The 26115-nt window shown below is 29.7% G+C and overlaps 2 protein-coding genes across 2 annotated transcripts; both read right to left on the bottom strand.

The window, feature by feature from the left end:
* Nucleotides 1–2557: 2557 nt before the first annotated feature.
* Nucleotides 2558–4691, bottom strand: LOC150034175 (serine carboxypeptidase-like 19). Its single transcript, XM_090318209.1, has 5 exons — nt 3546–4691; nt 3266–3368; nt 3150–3184; nt 2845–2946; nt 2558–2718 (listed from the first exon to the last, which is right to left on the bottom strand). Exons 1-5 carry the CDS (start codon nt 3672–3674, stop codon nt 2611–2613), a joined length of 477 nt encoding a protein of 158 aa, XP_090174335.1. The 5' UTR covers nt 3675–4691; the 3' UTR covers nt 2558–2610.
* Nucleotides 4692–6728: 2037 nt separating this feature from the next.
* On the bottom strand, nt 6729–10473 carry LOC120086739 (serine carboxypeptidase-like 13). Its single transcript, XM_039043527.2, has 14 exons — nt 10322–10473; nt 10067–10212; nt 9094–9170; nt 8858–8980; nt 8575–8677; nt 8459–8493; nt 8154–8255; nt 7941–8027; nt 7708–7860; nt 7561–7632; nt 7362–7480; nt 7162–7275; nt 7023–7068; nt 6729–6935 (listed from the first exon to the last, which is right to left on the bottom strand). The coding sequence occupies exons 1-14, from the start codon at nt 10471–10473 to the stop codon at nt 6855–6857; spliced, it is 1410 nt and encodes a 469-aa protein (XP_038899455.1). The 3' UTR covers nt 6729–6854.
* Nucleotides 10474–26115: the final 15642 nt, after the last annotated feature.

The following is a 26115-nucleotide window of genomic DNA, read 5'->3' as shown; positions in this document are numbered from 1 at the left end:
ATGAAAGAATACTAAGAACAAAGACGTGCAAACTGATGTATGAATTTTCTAACTGCTAAACTCGTGAACCCCATCTCTGAAGAGTGCCCTTGGTATTTATAGAGCATCCATGGTGAAAGGCGGCTTCTCTCTCATGGTTGTACAGATGGGACGATTTTAATTCCTGACTGATGCGCTGAATATTTGTCACCAAAAAAGCTGAATGTACTTTGTGACCGTTATCGGTTGTCAACTTAATTTGGATTCGACTGTCATCAACTTTATGTCCCATCGCGCTTAATTAGCCTTTCACCTAAATGCGCCTACCATGTTGCACTGACCAAGTTGCAGCGATCCTTCTCGGGCGAATGTTTGAGAGCGCGATCAACGCAAAGTCTTGCAGTGAAGTTGTGCTCGACCGATGATTTCCTATGATCGTAATTCTTGCATTGCGTTAACGCATATTCTGCACAAAAATACAAAAAGCAGCAGTTCTAATGCGATGAACGCATGCGACTGCAATATTATGAAAACGATGCTTAATGAACGCAAGTTAACATATTTCATCAACGCAATCCAACATTGTTTAAGAACTTAGCACTATGATAACGTGCATTTTTGTCCGTTATCATTCACACAAAGGGAAGGTGTGAAACCCGGATTTCCATTATTCCTACTTAAGCAGGTGGTTAAGGAAATTAACTAAGTAAAACTTAAATCCCATGTTGAAGTGAAGGAAATTTCTAGGTGTTGAATAGATTTTCCTTGACTAGTTTGAGTTAAGCTTTAATTGATGAAAAATTGACTAAGCGTTGGACTAGGTATTGCCATGCGTTGGCCATAAGATCTTGGAGAGATTACTTAGGCAAAGGGAGAAGAAAAAGTGTGAATTTGGAAGCTTGACTTTTGGGGGAAAACTTGGAAAATTGGCTAAGTATAAACCTATATGATGGATGCGTTGGATGCCTTGGATGATGGATGCATTGGATGTGTTGGATGCGTTGGATGATGGGTGCGTTGGATGCGTTGGATGATGGATGCGTTGGATGCGTTGGATGATGGATGCGTTGGATGCATTGGATGCGTTGGATGATGGATGCGTTGGATGCATTGGATGCGTTGGTGAAGGAAGGAAAATGGAAGTGAGGCATTGGGATGGCATGAGAGCTAGAGAGTGGCATGCGTCGAGCAACCTCGGCCAAATGCCCAGCCATGCGTCGAGCAACCTTGGCCAAATGCCCAACCATGCATCGAGCAGCCTCGGCCAGACGCCCAGCCATGCGTCGAGCAGCCTCGGCCAAACTGCCCAGGCATGTGTCAATGTACCCAGCCCAAGCGTCAAGCACTACCGAGCCTGCCGAGCGCCCATGTGTTTGCCAAGCCCCATGCGCTCATGCCGAGCAAGCCTTACGGTGGTATCTAGTGAGCCATGCGTCGAGGATGAGTGGCCACTCTATGCATTGGTGATGGCTAGCTCTTGCGATGGTAGTGAGTTGACTTGCTATGCGTGGATTATAGACTATGCGTTGATGGCCTAATATGCGTTGAACATCCAAGGGTTTGTGGACGCATAAGAAGGATGAACTCATGGAGAATGTCATCTGGACATGTGGCTTGTTAGGAGGAATTCTTAAACCTTAAGAAAATTAGGTGGAGGTATAAGAAGACATGTAAAGGATGGGGGCTATGCATTGGTGAAAGGAGAAGAAGACACTTTGGCTTATGCTGATGCAAGATTGCGTTGATGGTGTAAGGAAGAGACACTTGGTCATGCAGCCAAATAGGAGGTGTCGGCCATAGAGCAATCTTGGACACCTATAAATAGAGCCAAGGACTTCAGATGAGAACTCAAATTCTCTTCAAAGAACATAAAGAAGAGTGTATGAGGACTAAGTGAGAGAAGACCATGCGTTGGTAGCAAGACCATGCATTGGTCAAGAAGTTCCAAGAGGGGAGATGCTATCAGGTAGAAAAGACAGAAAGTAACATCAACTTGGAACGAGAAGTTCTCTGAGAATACTCGTGCCTTTAGAGTGATTTCAAAGCCATCTGAAAGATAAAAGAGTCTAGTTTTCATGGTGGGGCTTCTGGAGAAGAAGCTCCAAGTAATCGGGTTGGAAGCTAAGAAAAAGACAGAAGGGTCAGACTGTCGGGTAAGCTGGGCCAGTATTGATGTTTTGAAGATTCCGGCTAAAAAACGAGGATTTCTGAGCTAAGATTTTATGCTAAGCTTCCTAAGATATTTTGGAACATGTTTTCAGAAGGAACAACTGGAACAATCATACCAGAATATGAATCTCCACCAACATAAAATGGATTTGTTATAAATTCTGGGTGATCAACCAACCACTACCGATCCAAATTACCGGTTACAATATTGATAAAGGAATGAAAAAAAAAAGAAAAAAAAAAAGAAAAGAAAAGAAAAGAAAAATTAGGTCAAATGATAATCTTCTTGAATTAGATTCAGTAATTAGTGACAAATTTTTGAGAAATTACTCTAACTTAAACTCATGTATACTATATACCTTTCTGAAAAATTGAAGATAGTGGTGAATTTGACTAAAATCTCCTGAGATGAATAATAAAAGAAACTCACATATATAATATACACATATAATCAAAATAATATCATATAATAATGTCACAAACCTCTTTGTATATCTTGTAATGTTTTAAGCACTCCACATTGGTTGGATCAATGTTCACGTATTTCCCTTTACAACTAGTTTTCAATGACTGTCAAATCAATAGGTTCAAATCAATTCGATCATTGTCTCTTTCTTTTTTCTTTTTTCTTTTTTTTTTCAGTGTTTTGTTTTTTCATTATACTTTCTTTAATTCAAAAAATGTTAATTATACTACCTCAAATAATTCTTCCGAGATGAGAGTCATCCTATGGGCAAAAGGAATTGCAAAATTGTCACCGGAACCACGAATAGTATAAGGATTTCCCAATATGTATCCCTAATACGGACAATATGAAGAAAATGAGTACACTTGATTAGTGAATTAAAGTTATCAACTCAAACAACAAAATAACTCTACATGTGCCAAAGTGAGATTAGCTCAATATTGCCATGTATTCTGATCCAAGAATTTAAAGATTCAATCTCATATCCATAGTTATTATTACTAAAAAAAATTTTAAAATGCCACATATTACAAACCTGAAAATTTATAATTGGAAATTCAAGTGTATTTCCTGTTGAATGAAAAAATAATAGTAAGAAATAGAAATTTATCTCATTTGATGATTAAAATGTCAATAAAAAAAAAATTATACCTCCTACAATTTTTTGAGCAACAACTGGAACAATCATACCAGAATATGAATCTCCACCAACATAAAATGGATTTGTTATAAATTCTGGGTGATCAACCAACCACTACCGATCCAAATTACCGGTTACAATATTGATAAAGGAATGAAAAAAAAAAGAAAAAAAAAGAAAAGAAAAGAAAAGAAAAATTAGGTCAAATGATAATCTTCTTGAATTAGATTCAGTAATTAGTGACAAATTTTTGAGAAATTACTCTAACTTAAACTCATGTATACTATATACCTTTCTTAAAAATTGAAGATAGTGGTGAATTTGACTAAAATCTCCTGGCTTAAAGTGATGAAAATTGGTACTGCTGATAACCCTATTGATATGTTCACCAAACTGGTTCCACAAGTCAAGTTCCAACATTGTTTGGACTTGCTGAATGTTTTGAATTGTTAGTTGTCCCCTTTATGGAACACTTTGAGGCATGAGGGAGAAGTCTGGGTACGTCTGGCGATATTGGCTTATGTTGCATTTGATACATATGTTATCTGGGAGAGAATTCAACTCAAGGTGGAGATTTGTTGAAATGCCTTGAATCTGTTTGCTGATGCTTCGAACAACCTAGTACGGGGGTCTTCCCTACTTTACGTTTCTTTTTGTATTCTCTAATTGTCGATTTCGCAACAGATTATACTCGTTTTGTTGTTGAACTTGGAGTTTTTGTGTGTTTATGAATGTCTATGAAGTTCTAATGTGTTGCGGGGGGAAGATTGAGATTGGTTTAAACCATTTTGGGGAGAAAGTTTGAGTTTTATGTGTGTTCGTTCTTGTTTATGAAATTTGTGTGTTTTTGTGTGTTTTTTTTATGTTTAGGAGGTTTCATGTATATCGTGGGGGTGGGTAGAGTTTGATTATACTTGGAGTTCTTGTGTGTTTATGAATATTTATGAAGTTCTAATGTGTTGTGGAGGGTGGGTTGAGATTGGTTTAAACCATTTTAGGAAGAAAGTTTGAGTTTTATGTGTGTTCGTTCTTGTTTATGAAATTTATGAAGTTTGGTTGGACGATTATGAAGTTCTAATGTTTTCTTGTTTAGTATGAAGTTTGGTTGGACGATTATAATATTTGTGGATGTTTTGTTGATGAAATTTGAACGTGTTGTGGATGTTTAAAAATGATGACATTTGAATGTTTTGTTTTATTGTAGAATGTTATTCGGAGATGAGGTTGGACAATTTTTCAAGATGATGTGTTCAAGACGTGATCCAGACGTTGTTTTCATTTTATTTCTTCTATGTATTTGTGAAAACAAACTTCTTTTATTTAGTATCAACTTTGTTTTATTGTAGGATATTGTAATTGTTTATTTATTTTTTATAGTATGGACTTCGTTTTCATTGTTATATTTATTATATGAATCTATTTAAGTTGGTTAATTATGTTTTACAGGTTATTCAGATCAAATTTTAAAAAAGTACAAACTATAAATTAAAAATATTTAAAAGACAATTTTCAACTCATGAAGGAACTCCCCACGCATATTTTATTGCGTCGGGAGTTCCTGTAACTCCCCATGCATGAAACAAGTCGTTAGGAGTTCTAGAACAAGGCGTCGGGAGTTAGTTGAAGAACTCCCAACGCATGTATAGGGCATCGGGAGTTCCTCCAACTAACTCCCAATGTCTTCCTTTCATGCGTCGGGAGTTCTTCAACTAAATCCCGACGCCTTCCTTTCATGCGTTGGAAGTTCCTATTCCGACGGATTTTTCCCGACCAAGCTCCCGACAATCCATTATTCGTCGAGAGAGGCTCTCCCAACGCATTTTCTACCCTTTCCCAGCGAATTGTGACATCTGGAGAAGTTTAATTTCTTGTAGTGAATGACTATTAAAGTGTTAGTTTTTTGGAGTACTTTCTTATCTGCTTAATATTCGAGTATTTTATGCCTAATTTTGTAATTATTTCGTTTTTTTATTTTTGGTTTTTGAAAATTAACCATATTTCCTTCTCATAAGTACAATTGTTGAATTATTAGCCAAATTTCATAAACAAAAACAAAAATTTTAAAGCGACTTTTTGTAGTTTACAAATTTTGACTTGATTTTTTAAACCATTGATAAAAATTAGATAACAAAAAGAGAAATTTGGAGGTGAAAGTAGTGTCTATAGGTATATTTTTTAAAAAATAAATCAAATAGTTACAACACAAAGTCTTAATTATTAAATTTAAATATCGGTTAGATTTAAAGCTTTTTCGTTTTTCTTTAGATTTACAATTTTTATAAAACGACTTATTTGATAAACATTATCAATTACTTTCATAATTTGAAAAACATTTCTAACCTTGGTTGCTTTGTTTCACTTTGAGAAAATATGTCGAGCTAGTGCTAAAAATTTTCTTTGGTCCTCCGTTTGAATCTTGAGGTATAACAATTTGCTTTATATATTTTTTTTTTAAAATTTAAATTTTACCATATGTATATTTATATTGTTTTAATTTAATTTTTTAATTTTGCAACATGTGCATATATATTATTTTGAATTTTAAATTTGAATTTTGCAATATGTAAATTTGTATATTATTTGAATTTGAATTTAATTTTTTTAGTATACTTGAACCGGTTAGAATTTTGTAATATACAAATTTATTCATTAAATATATGCATTTAGCCTCATGTTAAAACACAACATCTTACAGTGGTCTGCGAGTTTGTTTCCTTTTGTGTTGGTGTTGTTCTGATCTTATCTTGTAGGCTATGTTTTGGGTTTTGTTATCCTGTCTTTGCTTGTATTTTGATACTTTGATGTCTTGATCTCGGGCTATGAGATATTCCTTGTTGTTGTATAATAATATCACCTATTTTAAAAAAAAAACACAACATCTTACACAGCAACATAAATTAAGTTGAATCTACATCTATATCATTAAGACGAATGATTTGAGTAGAAATAATATTGTAAATCCAATCTGAACAATATGTGAAGGAAAAAAAATAATTGTATTATCATTCCTAATTTTGTGTTGGAACTTATTTGTATTAAATAATTAAACTTTTGATAATTGTTTTTTTATATGTTTTAGTGCAATTTATATACCTTTTAAATTATATAACTAAATTGTATTTGAACTTTCAAAAAAGAGAGAAAAAAAAAAAAAAAAAAGAAGAAGAAGAAGAAGAAGAAAATATAAGAAATGTAAAAAATATATATATTTATCAAACAAATTTTTGTTTATTTTTTTCTAAAAATAACGAAAAAAAATAGTTACCAAATATATTTTTGTTTTAAATTTTTAGAAACTAGTAAACAAAGAAAAAAAATCATTAGAAGGAGTTATAGTTGTCAAACTTGATTGCTCTCCACACTACAAATGATATATATATACATACACACATGAAAAAGATATTGATATTTTAATATAATATTTGTGTGAGGTAGTTTGTCGTTTTTATAGACTTATTTTTATTTGAATCATGATGCATACAAAATATATTATCATTTTAGATATTAAAAGATAATGAACATATATGTATGTTGGCCTAGTCCGATAATTGTAAATTTTAATATAAGTTATTCGATTATAATTGAACAAGTAAATTCAACTCATAAGGATTCTCCAGATATCCATCTACTAAACATTATGCTGCATTCTCTTCTTGTGTATTCTGCTGTGTGCCCTCCACCCTACAAATTTCATATTAAAATATATATTCTAAGTAACTTATTCAAAAAAGCTAAACTAATTCACCTCCATTTGTTTTTCTTACTTACTTTTATAGTTGCAAATGTCATATTGTTTGCATAATGCCTAGTATACCTATCCAAACCAAAAAACATTTATTAAGTTATGAAGTTAACTATATAATAAATTACATAAAACAAAAAATTTAAAAAAAAAAAAAAAAAATACCCGGCCACTTGATCCAAGATAAACCATGGTCTCCAATCATCAACAATCGAATAATTTAAAGCTTTGATCCACGTTTGAGTGTCCAAATGCGGCACCAACATATCATGATCTCCACTATATTTGGGTAAACAAAAAGAATTAAGATAAAAAAATTATTATATGCAAACAATAATTTTCAACATAAAATTATTACTCATTACCTATAGATCAAAGATCGATATCCTTTAGAACTAAGCTTCACGTGATAAGAAAAAACGCTTTCGATTTCAAAAGTGTAATCTTTTCTATTCTTACATCTTATCCATTCTTCAATACTTCCCTGTAAAAAAGAAACGGTGGGTGCAATATATTTCTATCTAAAGATCTAAAAAAAAATATATCTTCACATAATCTTTCTACCTCACGAACGTGAAGTGCTTTCCAAACTTGATCCGTGTTAGCCCAATCATTAGAAAGTTTGTATTTATATTCCTACACATCTAGGATGATTAGAGGTTTCACGTAGAATATTTATTTGTATTAATTATGAGGGGGAGGAAAAATTACAGGGCAACGACGAAAAGAGAGTGATGAGTTTTGATTGATCAACAAATTTGGAATGCTATTGAGAGACCTTCGATCATATATATCTTGTTGCTTTGGAGACTGAAATGGACACTTTGGATCTAAAATACATGCTGGCTCGACATTCGAAATACACTGAGATGAATAATAAAAGAAACTCACATATATAATATACACATATAATCAAAATAATATCATATAATAATGTCACAAACCTCTTTGTATATCTTGTAATGTTTTAAGCACTCCACATTGGTTGGATCAATGTTCACGTATTTCCCTTTACAACTAGTTTTCAATGACTGTCAAATCAATAGGTTCAAATCAATTCGATCATTGTCTCTTTCTTTTTTCTTTTTTCTTTTTTTTTTCAGTGTTTTGTTTTTTCATTATACTTTCTTTAATTCAAAAAATGTTAATTATACTACCTCAAATAATTCTTCCGAGATGAGAGTCATCCTATGGGCAAAAGGAATTGCAAAATTGTCACCGGAACCACGAATAGTATAAGGATTTCCCAATATGTATCCCTAATACGGACAATATGAAGAAAATGAGTACACTTGATTAGTGAATTAAAGTTATCAACTCAAACAACAAAATAACTCTACATGTGCCAAAGTGAGATTAGCTCAATATTGCCATGTATTCTGATCCAAGAATTTAAAGATTCAATCTCATATCCATAGTTATTATTACTAAAAAAAATTTTAAAATGCCACATATTACAAACCTGAAAATTTATAATTGGAAATTCAAGTGTATTTCCTGTTGAATGAAAAAATAATAGTAAGAAATAGAAATTTATCTCATTTGATGATTAAAATGTCAATAAAAAAAAAATTATACCTCCTACAATTTTTTGAGCAACAACTGGAACAATCATACCAGAATATGAATCTCCACCAACATAAAATGGATTTGTTATAAATTCTGGGTGATCAACCAACCACTACCGATCCAAATTACCGGTTACAATATTGATAAAGGAATGAAAAAAAAAAAAGAAAAAAAAAAGAAAAGAAAAGAAAAGAAAAATTAGGTCAAATGATAATCTTCTTGAATTAGATTCAGTAATTAGTGACAAATTTTTGAGAAATTACTCTAACTTAAACTCATGTATACTATATACCTTTCTTAAAAATTGAAGATAGTGGTGAATTTGACTAAAATCTCCTGGCTTAAAAGCGGACGAAGTTGTATCATATGAAAATCCAGTCCCCGCAGGCAAATCTACAAATATTATGCTAGATTTCTAGCATTTCATTTATTACAGTGAATTGAAGTTAGGCTAACTATGAACATGGAAGACAGAAACACATATATATCTTTTTATAATAGGTCAAAACTTTAATTAATAATCATTACCTTCGTCCATGAATAGGGGTTTAAGAGTAGTTCAGGAATGCTATCATTGTATGGTTCTTCCTTAAAACTTATAGGACCTTTAAATAGATCATCAATAAAATCATCCAAATCACAGTCAATCAAGCTGAAAAAACAAACTAAGGTTAAATAAATGGGAAGAAAATCGTAATAGTAAAATCAGACAAAAACAAGTACGTTGGTATTTAGGGCGCTGAGTTATTGAATTGTGAAGTTCGTAATTGGAGTGTAGAGTTGGAAGGTAAAAATCTTCAATAAATGAGTAAAATAGAAAAAAAAAATGGAATTCATCGATAAATGTGCAAACTTTGTTAACTATTTCAAATTGAATTATTTAACACTAACTTATGCAATTGGTGGACAAAACAACCTTAAAACAAAAATAAATAAATAAAAAATCGAAGGCTCCCGTTTCGTTTTTAGTTTTTAATTTTTAAAAATTAAACCTATAAATAGTTCTTCCACCTTTATGTCATTTTCTTGTTCTTAAATGGTCTTCTTCAATTCTTTTAGGTTTATGCTCTACTCCGAGTCAAGATCTACCCGATTTGGATTTGCACATATAGGACAAATGCCCCCAATAGCATGTCTTTTTGCTACGACTTTTTTTTTTTTCAATTTACTTCTCCTATCTATTTTTTTTTACCAAACTAAAAAAAGTAATTTAAAATTTTGAACTCAACTAAAAAAATAGAAAATAAAAACTTAATTTTCAAAATCAAAATCCACCAAATATAACTAAAAAAAAGTAATTTTAAATTTTGACTATGAATTCAACTAAAAATAAGAAAATAAAAACTTAATTTTCAAAAACAAAATACACCAAATATAACTAAAAAAAAGTAATTTAAAATTTGGAAGAATTCAACTAAAGAAAATGAGAAAATAAAAACTTAATTTTCAGAAACAAAATCCACCAAATATAACCGTGGATAAAAGAAATTAAAGCAATTACCAATTGCAAAGGCAAGTCCAGAGAGGGCAGAGCAACCGGGACCTCCGGTAAGCCAAATAATGAGAGGATCCGTTTTGGGATTTGCATCGGATTTGATAAAATAATGAAATATCTGAAATTGATCTGAATCTCCCACACCCACATACCTGTTTCCATTCCAAAATTCAAAACAAAAAATGCTTTTACCGTTTTTTATTTTCTATCAATTCAAATCTCCACGAAATGAGAAAGCTCCAATAACAAAATTAAACCAACCCAGTTTCTAGTTCGAAGGGAAGAGGTCCTGAGAATCCCGGCAAATACTTCACCCTCGAGTATGACCCTCCGGTGGCGGCAGCGGCCGAGAAGAGCTGAACAAGAAGGAGGAGGAAAACAGAGCATCGGAAAAGGACGGTGGCGAAGCCCATGGAATAGGTGTTTTAATTTTTCAATCCCCACGGCGACGAAGAGACTACTCTTATTATTATTATTATCATGAAGGAAGAAACTATTATTCGAATTATGTTATATTTTATATGTCTTGTGCATCCATTATATAATCTTTTTTAAAATCATCATTTTCCTTTTTGAAATAATTTCATAAGCCAGCTCGAACATGATGAAATTAATATTTTATTATTTTATCCCACACCAAACGACTTTTTAAATGAACATATATTTCATGACCTTTGTCCTGGTCGTGTTAAATAATGTAGGGAAAATTTTCTATGGTATTAGATTTAATAATTTTGATGTAATTTTCATATTTTTCAATTTTACCATGCATATTGAATGGGGGTAGTTTTATCATTTTACTATGGTCTAACATATGACACTATAGGTTGTTTAACCAATTTTAATGAATTGAATGTAGGCCATTGTACTTATTTTAAGTTTTTGGAGAGCTTTTTGAATTTTGTAGTTCACGTGTTGAGTTGCATGTCAAGAATATTTCTTGGCATCTATTCTAACAATCTGAGCTTTCACCACAATCTGAAGCTGAGAAGGAGTACATGTCTAGAGTTCCTTATACTAGTGTAGTGAGAAGTTTGATGTATGCTATGGTCTGTACTAGGCCTGATCTTGCCCATGCTGTTAGTGTTGTCAGTAGGTTCATGGGTCAACCTGAGAAGGAGCATTGGCAAGTCGTTAAAAGGATTTTTCATTACCTTAGAGGTACATTTGATGTTGGTCTTGTTTATGGGAATTGCACAGAGTGTTTGGTGACTGGTTATTCTGATTCTAACTATGTTGGAGATGTTGACAGTAGGAGGTCTAAGACTGGCTATGTGTTCACTCTGGGTGGTTATGTTGTTAGTTAGAAGGCAACCTTACAGCCTACAGTTACTTTGTCTACTACTGAAGCAGAGTACATGGCCTTGACAGAAGCTGCTAAAGAGGGAATACGGCTGAAGGGGGTTAGTTGGTGATCTTGGTTTGCATCATGACCAAGCTATTATATATTGTGATAGTTTGAGTGCAATATGCCTAGCCAAGGATCAAGTTCATCATGAGAGAACTAAGCACATAGATGTAAGATATCACTTTTTAAGAGGTGAGCAGAGAGTTAAAGTGATGAAAATTGGTACTGCTGATAACCCTATTGATATGTTCACCAAACTGGTTCCACAAGTCAAGTTCCAACATTGTTTGGACTTGCTGAATGTTTTGAATTGTTAGTTGTCCCCTTTATGGAACACTTTGAGGCATGAGGGAGAAGTCTGGGTACGTCTGGCGATATTGGCTTATGTTGCATTTGATACATATGTTATCTGGGAGAGAATTCAACTCAAGGTGGAGATTTGTTGAAATGCCTTGAATCTGTTTGCTGATGCTTCGAACAACCTAGTACGGGGGTCTTCCCTACTTTACGTTCCTTTTTGTATTCTCTAATTGTCGATTTCGCAACAGATTATACTCGTTTTGTTGTTGAACTTGGAGTTTTTGTGTGTTTATGAATGTCTATGAAGTTCTAATGTGTTGCGGGGGGAAGATTGAGATTGGTTTAAACCATTTTGGGGAGAAAGTTTGAGTTTTATGTGTGTTCGTTCTTGTTTATGAAATTTGTGTGTTTTTGTGTGTTTTTTTTATGTTTAGGAGGTTTCATGTATATCGTGGGGGTGGGTAGAGTTTGATTATACTTGGAGTTCTTGTGTGTTTATGAATATTTATGAAGTTCTAATGTGTTGTGGAGGGTGGGTTGAGATTGGTTTAAACCATTTTAGGAAGAAAGTTTGAGTTTTATGTGTGTTCGTTCTTGTTTATGAAATTTATGAAGTTTGGTTGGACGATTATGAAGTTCTAATGTTTTCTTGTTTAGTATGAAGTTTGGTTGGACGATTATAATATTTGTGGATGTTTTGTTGATGAAATTTGAACGTGTTGTGGATGTTTAAAAATGATGACATTTGAATGTTTTGTTTTATTGTAGAATGTTATTCGGAGATGAGGTTGGACAATTTTTCAAGATGATGTGTTCAAGACGTGATCCAGACGTTGTTTTCATTTGCTTCGTCCAGCGGTTTGAGCTTGGACAAATTTGGGAGCACCTTACCATTCTTGATCGACATCTGGTTAATTGCGTTCAGATTATTAGAATAGATGCCAAGAAAAGTTGTTTCATCGTGGAGAAACTACTGTCCTAAACGTAATTACGGCACAACCTCGGTGCTAATCATTATGCCAGTTGCTCCCTAAGGTTAACGTAGTTTTCAAATTCAAACGTGTACTCGTCGGAAAATGGACTAGAACCGATGAGAAGAATGCTCAGAACAAAAGAAGAATTTAGAAGAAAACATAAGGAAATCAAGTTTTTGTGTCTCCTCTCTTAGGTCTAATTTGTGTTAAATAGCAATAAGGAGGAGGACATGAACAGTTTGGAACAAACGGTCACAAAAGAACGGTCACAAAGCGAACGGTCATAAATGAATGGTAAAAAAAATGAATGAACAGTCAACAAAATACTAATAAAAAATTTAATAAAAAATTTTATTAAAAAATAATTAAAAAGATAAATAATAAAAATTTAACCCTTTTCTGCACAAGCACAGTTACCCAAACCCACCCATCCAACTAGACGGTGGCCATGACACACATATATGGCGAAAGAGTTATACTTCCATCACTGACATACTTTCACTACTACAAAATCTACATTACTTGACACTTGTAGTTTTTAATTATTTGACGTTTCTTTGGAAAAAAAAGTCAAGTAATGACCTTTTAGAATAGAAAATGTCAAGTAAAAGGGTTAAAAAAAATGGAGATTAACGGAATGTTTCGGATATTTTCACGCGAACCATTACTTGACACGTTTTTCGTGTCAAGTAAAATATAAAAAATAATTGACTTATTATTTTAAAGAAGTAAAAGTGTTAAGTGCCCTAGATTTAGTCGATGACCTTCAAGCTCTTGTCCACGGCTGCTACGATATTTCAGTCGACTGTCAAGCTCCGGATTTTAAAAACCCTCTTCCCCTTTTCTTCTCAACTTCAATTTCCCCAGATTACCCTTTATTTTCTTCTTCTTCTTCGCCGACAATAGCATGTCGAAATCTCCTCTTACTGTGTTTTCCATCTATCATGTTTCTTGTTTTGATCTTGTTTCTGATAAGAGAGGCAGTGGCGGGTCTTGTATCGGACACAGCGGTGCTGGTGGCGCTTCAGAAGGCCATGGGCATTTTGAGCTAGACTCGCTATTGGAACCTCTCTGAGAATACTCCATGTTTGTGGCTTGGCGTTACTTGCAATGGCGGGAAGGTTACTAAACTGCGGCTTCTCGACGTTGGTCTCGTCGGGATTTTGACTCAACTTCAAACCTTATCTCTTCGTTCTAACATGCTTTCAGGTTCTATTCCGTTTGATTTTGCAAACCTCCATTCCTTTCAGAACCTCTACTTGCAACAAACTCGTTTTTCGACGAGATTCAGCCAGTTCTGTTCAGTAGTTGGAGTCTTGTTCGCCTGATTTTGGCACACAACAAGTTCATCGGTCCGATTTCATTAGGTTTCAATAATCTCATGAACTTATAGATTCTCAATTTGGAAGAGAATCAACTTGATGGATTTATTCCTGATTCAAACATTCCCTCACTCAAGTGTTGGTTGACGACACAATATATTATCCTTTTTAAAGATGAACTTCAATTTATGGCTCTTATTTAATTTATGCATTAAGGTTACAACAATTAGTTATGATACTTTTTAACTTGTTTGTACTGTTATATTTATATCATAGGAGAAAGAAGTTTATAGTGCATCGACCACACATGGGAAAGGGAAGAAGGTGAAATTATAACTTGGTTGTTCTACATCTTATTTGAAGGTGAATTGTATAAGTCCCATGTCCTTCTATCTTATTTAGGAATGAATATTTTACTCATGTTCTATCTTAATTGTGTTAGGGAAAAGCTTTAAGGACGATGCCGAAAGAGAAGGAAGTTACTAGTGCACCATCCAATTTATCAATATCCTTGAAGTCTATTCTTAGGTACGCTGAAAAGGTAATGATTGACGGGACTAGTATTTTCTTCCAACTACCTGTTGAGCTCTTTGGTTTTGACCGAAAGAGTTATCTTCTATGAGAAGATGGGATCGAATTTTGTAGCATGCAAAAAGTGAAAACTTTATTAATGGTGGCTTATATCGCATAAGTAAATTTTATTTGTTCATAATATATTATCACATTATTAATTATTAGTAAGTTAATATGTTCGATCTATTATTGTAGGTACCTACATTCGTTCATTTTTTATTCAAATAAAGGGTTGAAGTACATTTTTGTAGATCCATCTCTTATATTCGCGAGCCAAAATATTCAAGAAGTTAGAGCTCGAAACCTTTGTAGTAGATTAATGGCTTCCGAACACGATCAATTAGTTATTGCTCCTTATAATCCCTGGTAAGTATAATTAGGTATTGCTCCTTATACTCATGTTCTACCTTACTTCTTGGGTGACTTGAAAGCAAAATTGCTTCTTTTTTTTTTCCCCTTTTTTTTCAATGTGGAATTGTGTTGGGATCATTGAACTTGTATACCAAATAGTGGAATATGAGAAAATTAGGTTGAAAATTTTGCATATTTGTTTTATGATGGAGTAAAAGATTTTCTATATTTTTAGACCAAGAAAATGTTAATGTAATGAGCTACCTTCATATTCCATACTAATTAGTTGTATATTTTATTAAGTGATCATTGGTCATTAATTGTTATTAATGCGTATGATGACGTGGTGTACTATCTTGACTCATTGAGAACAAGTTCACGAGAAGATATCAAATACATAACAAATACGTAAGCTAACTTTGCTTGGATCTTTTTTTTTTTATGTGTAAAGTTTATTTCATTTTGAATATTATACCATACTCTTTGGAAAATGTATGGCAATGCCGATCTTTCAGTCTCAAAAGAATTTGCAGAATACTCGAAAAACCACATTCTGGAAAATAGTAAAAGCAAGTATAAGAGCATTAAAACAATTAATAGACTGATGTTTATTTAGTATATTTGTATGATATGTATTAATTATTGGTTTTGTATTGTAGTGTCCTTTATAAGTGGTAACTGTCGAATGTGGGTATTATGTTATGAGATATATGCGAGAAATCGTGACTAAAGAAAATAATATTATCACAGATATGGTATATCTTTAAACTACTTATATATGTTGTAACATTATAAATAGTGTAAATAATGTATATTTGACTTTTTATGTTTTATAGATTGATACAATTTTGGAATCGTTCATATACATGAAAGGTAATAGAAGAATGGAATTGTTAAGTTACGTTGAATATATTGAACTGATATGTAGACATGAAATATGTGCAATTCTTTATTTTAGTGGATGAAATTGTCTTATTGGAACACATGTAATGTAGGAAACGAGAAATGGAAATTAAATTCGAATGTTTAATTTGAAAAAAAAACATAGATTACATTGGAAATGTGTAAAGAATTAGATTACTTGTCCATTATTTTGTGTCAAGATAAAAATATATTTGACATATAAAAATGTCAAATGTGTTATTTCGATTGACACGGAAATTGTATCAACAAATATTTGTCTTGACGTTTTTTAGAATCAAGTTATCACATTATATTTCTTTTATAAGCGTTAGGTACCCTTTACTTGACATTGGAAAAACATCAAGTAATCCAATTTTTGTTGTACTATTTAAATTCTTATCATGTCTTGGTATTTATACCCTCTGGGCAATTCTAAATTTATTCACGTAGACAAAACTTCTCACCATCCTTTAACTTTTCCTATAGGTCTAAGCCCAAAAGTAATTTCCAACAATTTCTACTTTTCAAACCTTTTCAATTCAATATATATATTTCATATATTCTAGCTATACGTATGTATCTATATACTTATAAAGTATTCGTCGAAACTACGTGTGTTACACATGTTTCATGAAGTTGAAATTGTGAAATATATATATATATATATATATTGAAAAGATTATTCAATCTAAATTTCAATCTCACACAAATGTTAAAATACACGACTTACTTTAAATGATAAGAAAAAAAATTAACATACCTTAAACAAAAAAAAAAGTGATTTTTTTAAATGCTTTCTTTATTTAACATGAAATACATATTATTTAGAGATAAAATGTGATTTTTTTTATATATAAAAATTTTCTTTATTTAACGTAAAGTAGATATTAGGTAAAGTTAAATTGTGATTTTTTTTTAAAAAAATAGTTTTTCCTTAAAAAAAAAAAAAGTAGATCTTCGTTAGAGATAAAATGTGGTTTTGTTTGTTTCAAAAAAATCATTTATTTAAGGTGAAATAGATATTAATTATAGATAAAATGTGGTTTAAAAAATAATTTTTTCCTTTATTTAAGATATTAGTTAGAGATAATATGTAATTTTTTTATATTGGTTAGAGAAAAAAAAAAAAAACTATGTAGATATTAGTTAGAGATCAACTATGATTTTTTTCCTTCTCATTTTGATAATTTGATTGTCTTATTAATTTCGAGCTTTGATTCAATCCAAGACTTTAAAAAAAAAAAATTGTTAGTTATTCAAAACTTTTTTATTTGATGATTTACTATAAATTAAACCAAAATAATAATTATAATTTTTTAAAAAAATTTGTGATAATAATCTTTTAGTTAGATTTTTTTTTTAATGATTTGATTATCTTGTTAATTTCAAATTTTGATTTGAACCAAAATTTAAAAAAATACATATATCGTGATTATTTTATATTTAATAAAAAAACTTTTTATTGGGTGATTTGATAAGCCTCTTAATTCTAAACTTTAATTTAAACCAATTTTTTTTTATTTAGATTGGATTATATGATTTGATTATTCTCTTATTTTTAAACTTTAATTTAAAGCAAAGTATTATTATTATTTTCATTATGATCTTATCTATATTAATTTTTTTAATTGATTTGGATGATATGATTATCCTTTTAATTTCAAGCTTTAATTAAAATAAAATATTATTGTTTTATTTTTTGTATAAAATTTCATAATGATTTTTTCTTAGTTCAAAAAAAGATATTTTATTATCCTCTCAATTTCAATTTTTTTCATATTTTAATTTTAAGAAAATACAAAATTTCTATGCAAACAGAAACCCTAAAAACTTAATTTCTTTTGATTTGCAACCATCATTCTTCTTGATTCTAAACTTTATTTCAATTTTTTAATGCATTGATGTGTACTTACAATAAAATTGAAAGGAGCGGAAAAAAAAAAAGAGAGAGAGAGAAAGAGAAAGCATGTAAAAAATAGTAAAACTTATTATAAACCCCAAAACTGAACTGATTAGTGTGCATTTGCAAAAATTAAAACAAACTACAAAAGCATTAAAACAATCATTTTTTTCCTATCACTTTGTCGACATCTAAATTGCTGAACTTTTGAGTAACTTCTTGAATCTCAAAAGCAAGGTTTTTTTACCACTCTCTATGTGAGAGTCAATAATGAATCTGCTGCGTGTATAGGGAAAAAAAACTATAGAAACGTATACAAAAGTTACATTAAATCACTCTATATATTTTTACAGAATTGAAAAGTGAAAAAATATTTTAAAGAAAGAGAATATACGTTAATAAAAAAGAGAGAGGATATTAACAGATAAATTAAACTTCTTAAAGAAGGAAAAGAAACATTGAGAAAGATGTTGATTAACGAAATTTTTTTAAAAAAAATACCTAGAATAATTTTTTTACAAAAAAAAAAAAAAAAGTAAGGAGATTAAAGAGAGCCAGCTAATAAAATTAAAAAGAAAAAAAAAAAAGGAGATGAGATACCGAATGGAAAATGAGAGGTTGAAATTTAACTTTTTATAGAAAAGTTTAAATCTCAAATCATAATTTTATTTCATTTTTCTATTAAAAAAAGTCTTTATTTAATGTGAAGTAAAGATTATTAATGGTAAAATTTGATTTATTTAAAAAAATCGTGAATAAGAGATTACAAGATAAAATATGATTTGTTTTTAAATTTTTTTTAACATAAGAGATACCCGATGGAAAATGAGAAGTTGAAATTAGCTATTTATAGAAAAATTTAGATCTCCAATCATAATTTTATTTTATTTTTTTGTAAAAAGAAATCTTTATTTAATGTGAAGTAGAGATTACTAATTATAAAATGTGATTTAAAAAAAAAACTGTGAATAAGAAATTAAAGGGTAAAATGTGATTTGTTTTTAAGTTCTTTTTAACTTTATTTAACTTTAGATTATTATAGATAAAATGTGATTAAAAAATCATGAATAAGAGATTAGAAAATAAAATATGATTTTTTAAAATTTCTTTTCCCTCTATTAAATGTGTAGTAGATATTAGAGATAAAATGAGACTTTAGTTTAAATGTAAGGGGAAATCAAATGTTTCTCCCCATATTCATTTCAAATAGTACTAGTTTAAGAACACATGCAATGCACATGAAATCTCATAGTTTGAATTAAAAGTTTTAAAAAAAACCTTTAACATGCAATAAGAATTATATAGTTTTTTCTTTATATATGTATATGTATGTATATAGTACAAAGTAAAAGAAAAAAAAAGGTTGTGTTAGTTATGAAATTATCAAATAAATAAATATATATATTATGAATTTTGGTATTGTAATATGGATAATGTAACATTTTTTATTTTAATGTTTCTCATATATTTATCGTCAAAGTAGTACTCTCATACATGGAATGATGAATTTTATTTTAAATTCTCTGAATCGATATCTCTCGAGGAACTGTTGCAATTGCTGAAAAAAAATATAGAATTTCATAAAAAGTTAAAGGAAAATTAGGAAGTTTCCTCCATAGCCATGTTTTAGTCTTTGAAATTTATGTACAAAGAAAAAAAACCTATTCCTAAAATCTTGTAGGTTAAATTCAAGTAACTAAAAGTTTTTAAGTTTTTTATAAAATTTACTTTTGTGATCATAAATAGATATTATTTAAAATTGTTTTCGTAAAAGATATTATGCATTATATTTGAAACTGTAAAATAAATTTTTAATTTATAATTATTTAACATAGAAGTCTAATAAAGTAGTTTTTCTTCCCACATTATATGATATCCTATTTTTATAATTTATAATTTTATTTTCTGAAATTATCTTTAGTCTTTTTTTTTAATGACTATCATTTTTATTTTCATAAACCCAGTAATAGTTATATCTTGAAACTTTTCGAATAAATTTTCTTTGAAAACAAAAGATGATGAGTATAAAATAATTGCATCACAATCTAATTTTAAAAATCAGAAAGATTATGTTCTCAATTTTTCTCTAGAATCTATTCATTATGTTCTAAAATATATTATTCTAAAATCTTCATCTCTCCCTCTTCTTGATTTTAAGGTTTTTTCACTTGCCCCAACCAACTTTTTCTTCTTTGTATATCTCTACTTTCATGGTTAAGGGAAAAAAAAACTCTAACCAAATTTTCTTTGAAAATAAAGGGATGAGTTAAGATGTTTTGATGGGAGAAGAAGGAGAAAGAGAAGAATAGTAAAAATAATAAAAAATAACACCTTAAAAATGCAAGGAGAATTAAATATAATAATTGAATTAACGATAAGATTCAAGAAAACGATAAATGGCCTGCTATTTAAATTAAATATGATTAAAATAGAAGATTTTCTCATTTGTTAACTCATCCCTCTATATCACATTTTTCCTTCCTCATTTTCTCAAATGTTCCCTCTATATCTCCTTTTTCCTCTTCATCCTTCCCTATTATCTCATTCATTCTCTATTCAATATTCCATACTAATAATCATCAATCAAAATAAAATCGATAAAAAAAAGTACTTATAGTGTGAGAAAAAAAAAAAGAAAAAAAAAATTACACAGTTACCTTTGGAGGAGAGAGATTTCCATAAACAAAAACATAGAGATCAAAATAAATTTCCCTAAAAAATAATGGTGGAGATGTTATCATTGAAAGTGCAATTAGAATGGGAGAAATTTGAAAAAAAAAAAAAAAAAAAAAAAAAAAAGCAAGAAAAAACATGCAATAAGCATCAATGAGGATTTCCTTTGTTTCGAAAGGAAAATAATTGGAGGAAAAAAACATGCACATCTCAATGGTTATTTTTTTTATTTTTAATCAAAGCCTCTAAAAAAGTATGCCATAATATTTTATTAGAAAACTTCTCTAGAGATGTTATCGATGAATACATCAACAATGCTTACTTGAGAAGAGAAAAATTGTCCAAAAATCTCTAATATCTCCCTACACATTAATTAAATATATATAGAAGAAGCCTTCGGGTGAAAAGTGGTGTTTCACTAAAAAGATGTTTTATTGAAAAAGTGTGAAGGTACGAAAGTTTTGAAAGGTTTTAATCATACATTGAAATAGATTTGTTAACAATGAACCATTAAAAACAAAGGATATAATGGTTATATGTTAAAAAATGAGGGCAAAGTGGGAATCTACCAATTTTTTCCAACTTTGTCCCTTTTATATATAGTATAGATAGATTATTATTCTTATTTTAAAAAATATATATAATATTTAATTTTTTAGCACACTTGAAACATGCATGAAAACCGAATTCCATTTTAATTTTTCTCATACATATATAGAAATATACAAATATTTTTTGACTTTTATAAGATTATTTTACGAAAATTGATTGAATGTTTTTCTCCTCTATCTATGTGAATAATTTTGTAAAGGTTTATGATAATTTTTAATTAGTATTACTTAATATAAATATCATATATCAATGCACTTAAGTTTACAATTATATGAAGATTAAATTACAAGTCTAGTCCATAAATTTTGAGAATTATGATAAATAAATTTCTAAACTTTCAATTTTGAATCCTAGTCCCTTAAAAATGTGTAATAATTCTATAAATGACTTCAATTTTATACCTAATAAATCTCATAAAGATTTAAAATGATTAAAAATTAACTGTTTTATTAAAAAAAAATTGTGTCTAATTGAATCTTAAATTTTAAATTTTGTAGTTAATAGATACATTAATTTTTAAAAAATGTCTAATCGTAACTATTAAGCACAAAGTAAAAGCTAATGTCTAATGAAACCTTTAACTTTTAACATTTTCATATATGTAGAGACGTATTAGATATAAAATTAATATTTTAAAAATCTATTAAAAAAAATTGATAGGACCTATTAGACATTTTTTAAAGCTTGCAAACTATATAAATACAAATCTAAAAGTTCAAGGGCTAAACTTTAACCTTATATTCAAATGTTGCCCTCACATAAAGTCATGGATCCGCCATAGGATAGTGGAATCAGTGGCAGATCTATAATTTTATCTTGGGGGCACGATTTCATAAGATTAAAATTCTAAATTTGTTTTTATATATGGTCCCTAAATTTTAAGATGTGTATAATAGGCCCCTAAATTTTTTTATTAAGTGTTTGATAGATTCTTATGGTTTCAAGTTTATATCCAATAGGTCTCTTATATATATATCTGAAAATATTAAAAGTTAATTGTTATATCATATATAGAAGGGCCTTTTTAAATGTAAAAAAATATTTAAAATTTGTACTTTTGAATTTTTTTGCTATAAGGTGTAAATATTTTTTAGACTTTTTTATTTATAAGAATTTTCCTATATAGAATTTAAATTTTTGTCCAATAGGTCTTATTGTAGGGGTTTTTGTTTAAATCAATATACTATATATTATTTACTAAATTGAAATTTTAAGTCCCAGTTAAAAACAAAATTATATTTTGTCCAATACAATAATTAATGTTATAATTTTTAATTAATGTTATAATGTTTTAATAGGTATGAAACTTATTGTATACAATATGAAAAGTTCATGATATGGTAGACATGTGTGACTTATTAGACATAAAAATAATTTTATAAATTAGTTAAATACAAATTTGAAATTTTAGAGGCTAAACTTATAATTTAATATTTATATAAATATAAAATACATTGATATAACATCTAAATTAAGTAATATTAATTATAAAATCAAAATAAGCTTTTATAAAACTATCCAACCTAATATATAAGGAAATAATGAAATTTGAAATATTTATCAAAGTTTCTTAAAAGAAAACTAAATTAAAATCATTAGTTTTTCTAAAATAATTTATTAATTATTAAAAAAATATTTATATATTTGTGTTTGCATTTATATGAGAGAAATCTAAGATATAATTATATATTTAAAACTTATTTTCAGTGTAATAAAGAAAAACGTATAAAATAGAAAACGAAATGTTAAAGAAAAATGTAAATGAAAAAGAAATACAAAAAACAAACATATGTGAAGCTAGACATTTGTGGCTTATTGTTAGTAATGACTTGTAATAAAATTAGTCAAAAGATTTCTAAATATATTTTCATATTTAATTTAAATTTAAAAACGATTTTTTATATTTAATTTAGTTATGAAACGTTTTCCTATTTAATTTAGATATGAAATGTTTCTCTATTTAATTTAAGATCTACAACGTTTTCTACAATTCAGAAAAGCATTTTCATTAGATTCTTATAAAAAGAAAAATTGTTGTTTTAGTCTATAAGAGTGAAATTTGAGTTTGACATGATATTTCTCTCTATTAAAAATGATTTAATTTTGAGCAAAGTTTCCACTCAATTCCAATCCTTCTTCGACGAGTGCATGTCTGAGAATGGTATTGTGTTAACCTTGGGGAGCAACCGGATTCTAGCGTTTTAGCACCGAGGACGTGCCGATTTTGCTTTCAAAGCAGTGGATCTTCCATGGCACAATAATGATTGAGATCCGGAATTGACGATGAATAACAATTTGAAAGAAAAATTTAAAGAATAGCGATCGATTGCACCTCCATCTTCGATCTTCCTCTCCATATCGAATTAAGAACACCAGAACCATCAACGGATCTCACACCATTCTCAACTTTGCAACTACTCCAATTCATATTTGGTTGTTGAAAAAGCACTTAACCAGAGATTTGAAAAGGTTCATCTCATGGTTGGATCTTAAAAGCGAGTTCGAATTAGAATCCACATTTGCGATCATCTCAGCCGAGTCGATCAATATAGAACTTGAAGAATCCCAACTGGAGTCCGCCGTGGATGCCGATGGAGGGAATGATGCATGGCATTCTTGTTTGAGGAGAAAGTCAACTCTTTGGATGTCGGTGAGGAACTTTAAATCTGAAATTATGGATCAGCTTTGATTCAATGAATCAAGTACAAAATTAATAGAGTAATTTCTCTTTTTAACATATAAGCATAATTGGATTGTTAGTTTGCTTTGTTCTTTATAAATGAATTATGTTGGGAAGAAATTTTGAGCGATATTATACTTTGATTCTTGTTTTAAGATTAATAAGAAATGATCTAAAAATAAGAGAGACTTTCATTCCAAATGAAGAACGAAAATTAAGGAAAAATAGAAAGTATTAATTTTGGTAAACTAAATTAAGGAAACATGTGCACTTATTTTATAATAATTTGTTGATAAAATCATTCGACTAGAGACATGATTTGAAGAACTTGAAGAGCAACTCAATTTATATATAGTTTTCACTTTGTAATAAACAAATTAGTGATTAGTTTATGTTGATTATGTTCTTGTGATAGAATTTTTGGAATATGTGGGTCTTGTAGCATGATATTGAACTTAGTGATTAACCATCACTATCAATTTGGATGATGATGTTAGTGATCTTTTTCTTGATTTGATTAAGTTTCACATATGTTGAATATATTTTGATGGGTTCAAAATTGGGTTAAACGTGATGGAGAATTCTTAAACTCTACTTAGACAATCTTGACATATAATTACAATAACCAAAGGCCAACAGTATGCTAGTTAGAAAATGTATTGGCGACTATTTTCTCAAAAAGAAGGAAATATAAAGTAGAGAAATATGCTCATGGTGAGAGCTATTGTGTAAGGAAAATTGTGAGGTTTTGTTGTGTGTAATATCCAAACAAGGAAAATAACATTTGTAATAATAGATATTATAACCATTGGAAATTTGGCAAGAAATTATGCATCATTCCATTGTTTGAAGTGTTGATTGTTGATCTGTTAGACTACAATCTCTTTGTTGAACTGTTTGGTTGAGTTTACTCTTGATTGATGAGGTTGATGTGACATGTGCTCACATAGTTGGCTCATATGATTTGTCAGATTGTTCTACAAATTTAATTTTTACATATGGTATGAAAATTTAGCAATTTTAATTTATTGCTATTTTATAGCATGGTATTCAATATAACTTGATTAGTTCATATTCAAATATTTCAAGACTAGTAAACTATATTATCTTAAATGAGATGTTATTGTGATCTACTTGAGTATGCCTGTTAGCATGTTAGCATGAATGGAAATAATAATCCATGTGTGTTACATTTGACAAAGTTTATACATGGTTAAATTATTATGTTTGACCATTAACTTTTATGAAGTTGAAAAGTAGTATTATGTTTTTAAATTGAGTGTAGTCTATAACATTATCTTGACTATCACCTAGCTTGTTTCTAATATGAAAATATGTAAATTCCATCATTTTTCGTGGAAGCTTGTAAAATTGATGGAAATTTGAGATATTGTCTAAGCTATAAAATATGTGGACATTTTATAAGGAATTTTCATGGATATATAAGTTAGAACAACTATCTCCGTTGGTATGAGGTTTTTTGGGGTCAAACCTAAAAGTAAGGCCATGAGGTCTTATGTCTAAAGTGAATACAATATCACACTATTGTGAAGATATTTGTAGAGCTGTTATCTCTAATAAGTAGTATCAGAGTCGTCCCCTAGCTTAGCCATGTTGATATAAATCCTCAAGTGGCGAATCAAGATGTAGTTACGCTTCAAAAGTAGTCATGGTGTGATCCATGATTGAACTCTATTGGATAAAATATATGCTCTGGTGAAAAGGTGTTTGTCTAAATAAGAGTTAAATGGATGGATGACTACTTGAGGGTGAAGGAACCATGAGGTCCAGTACGAAAGTGGAGATCGTTCCCAATTCCCAATTTTCACATAATTAAAAATTACCGAATAAGAATTATGCATCAACACAGGATTTACATCATGCAAAAGAAATTAAACAGAGAAGAAATTAGGGTAAGTAATCACATACCCTTGAAGAACTGAAATCTTCACGAAGATCCTTCTCAATCGGTCACGAACAATCACGATCACGAATACCCAAGAAACGCAACAACTCAAATTTGGACACCACCACAAGTTAAACCTTCTATATTCTCTTCTGGGTAGAGAATTGGCAAGAGGTGTGGGCTTTACTATTTTTGGGAAGGGAGGAAGAAATTTTAAAGGATTTTGCAAGGATGTGGAAGAACACGTTGGGAGAGTTCTCAATCACAAAAAGAGTCAGTCAATCTTATGTGAAGAAGATGAAGAATGTAAAAACCAAATCCTCTTCCCACTTCCATGAACTGAGAAAATTAAAGAGGGGAGTTAGAACTCCCTCTAGATACTAAATTCAAAATTAAATAAATTATTTAAACTATATGTTATGTTAAATATAACATATAACTTAAAGTTTTTATATTGTATCAAATACAATATAACCTATAGTTTTAAATTCTCTCAATCATTTAAATATTTAA

The sequence above is a fragment of the Benincasa hispida genome, chromosome 9, assembly GCF_027475165.1.
Source record: "Benincasa hispida cultivar pf3 chromosome 9, pf3_genome.v1.1, whole genome shotgun sequence".
In the NCBI taxonomy this organism is placed as follows: Eukaryota; Viridiplantae; Streptophyta; class Magnoliopsida; order Cucurbitales; family Cucurbitaceae; genus Benincasa; species Benincasa hispida.
This window is presented reverse-complemented; position numbering and strand designations above follow the sequence as displayed.

Bases quoted from the DNA above. Each gene is read 5' to 3' on its own strand.
- LOC150034175 (XM_090318209.1), bottom strand. From the start codon at position 3,674: ATGTTGGAACTTGACTTGTGGAACCAGTTTGGTGAACATATCAATAGG. The intron at 3,185-3,265 runs GTATAATTTTTT...TTCATTCAACAG, and splicing joins TGCTCAAAAAATTGTAGGAG to GAAATACACTTGAATTTCCA. The intron at 2,947-3,149 runs GTTTGTAATATG...TGTCCGTATTAG, and splicing joins TTCCAATTATAAATTTTCAG to GGATACATATTGGGAAATCC.
- LOC120086739 (XM_039043527.2), bottom strand. From the start codon at position 10,473: ATGGGCTTCGCCACCGTCCTTTTCCGATGCTCTGTTTTCCTCCTCCTT. The intron at 9,171-10,066 runs GTAATTGCTTTA...ATCTATTTAAAG, and splicing joins TGGACTTGCCTTTGCAATTG to GTCCTATAAGTTTTAAGGAA. The intron at 8,256-8,458 runs GTTTGTAATATG...TGTCCGTATTAG, and splicing joins TTCCAATTATAAATTTTCAG to GGATACATATTGGGAAATCC.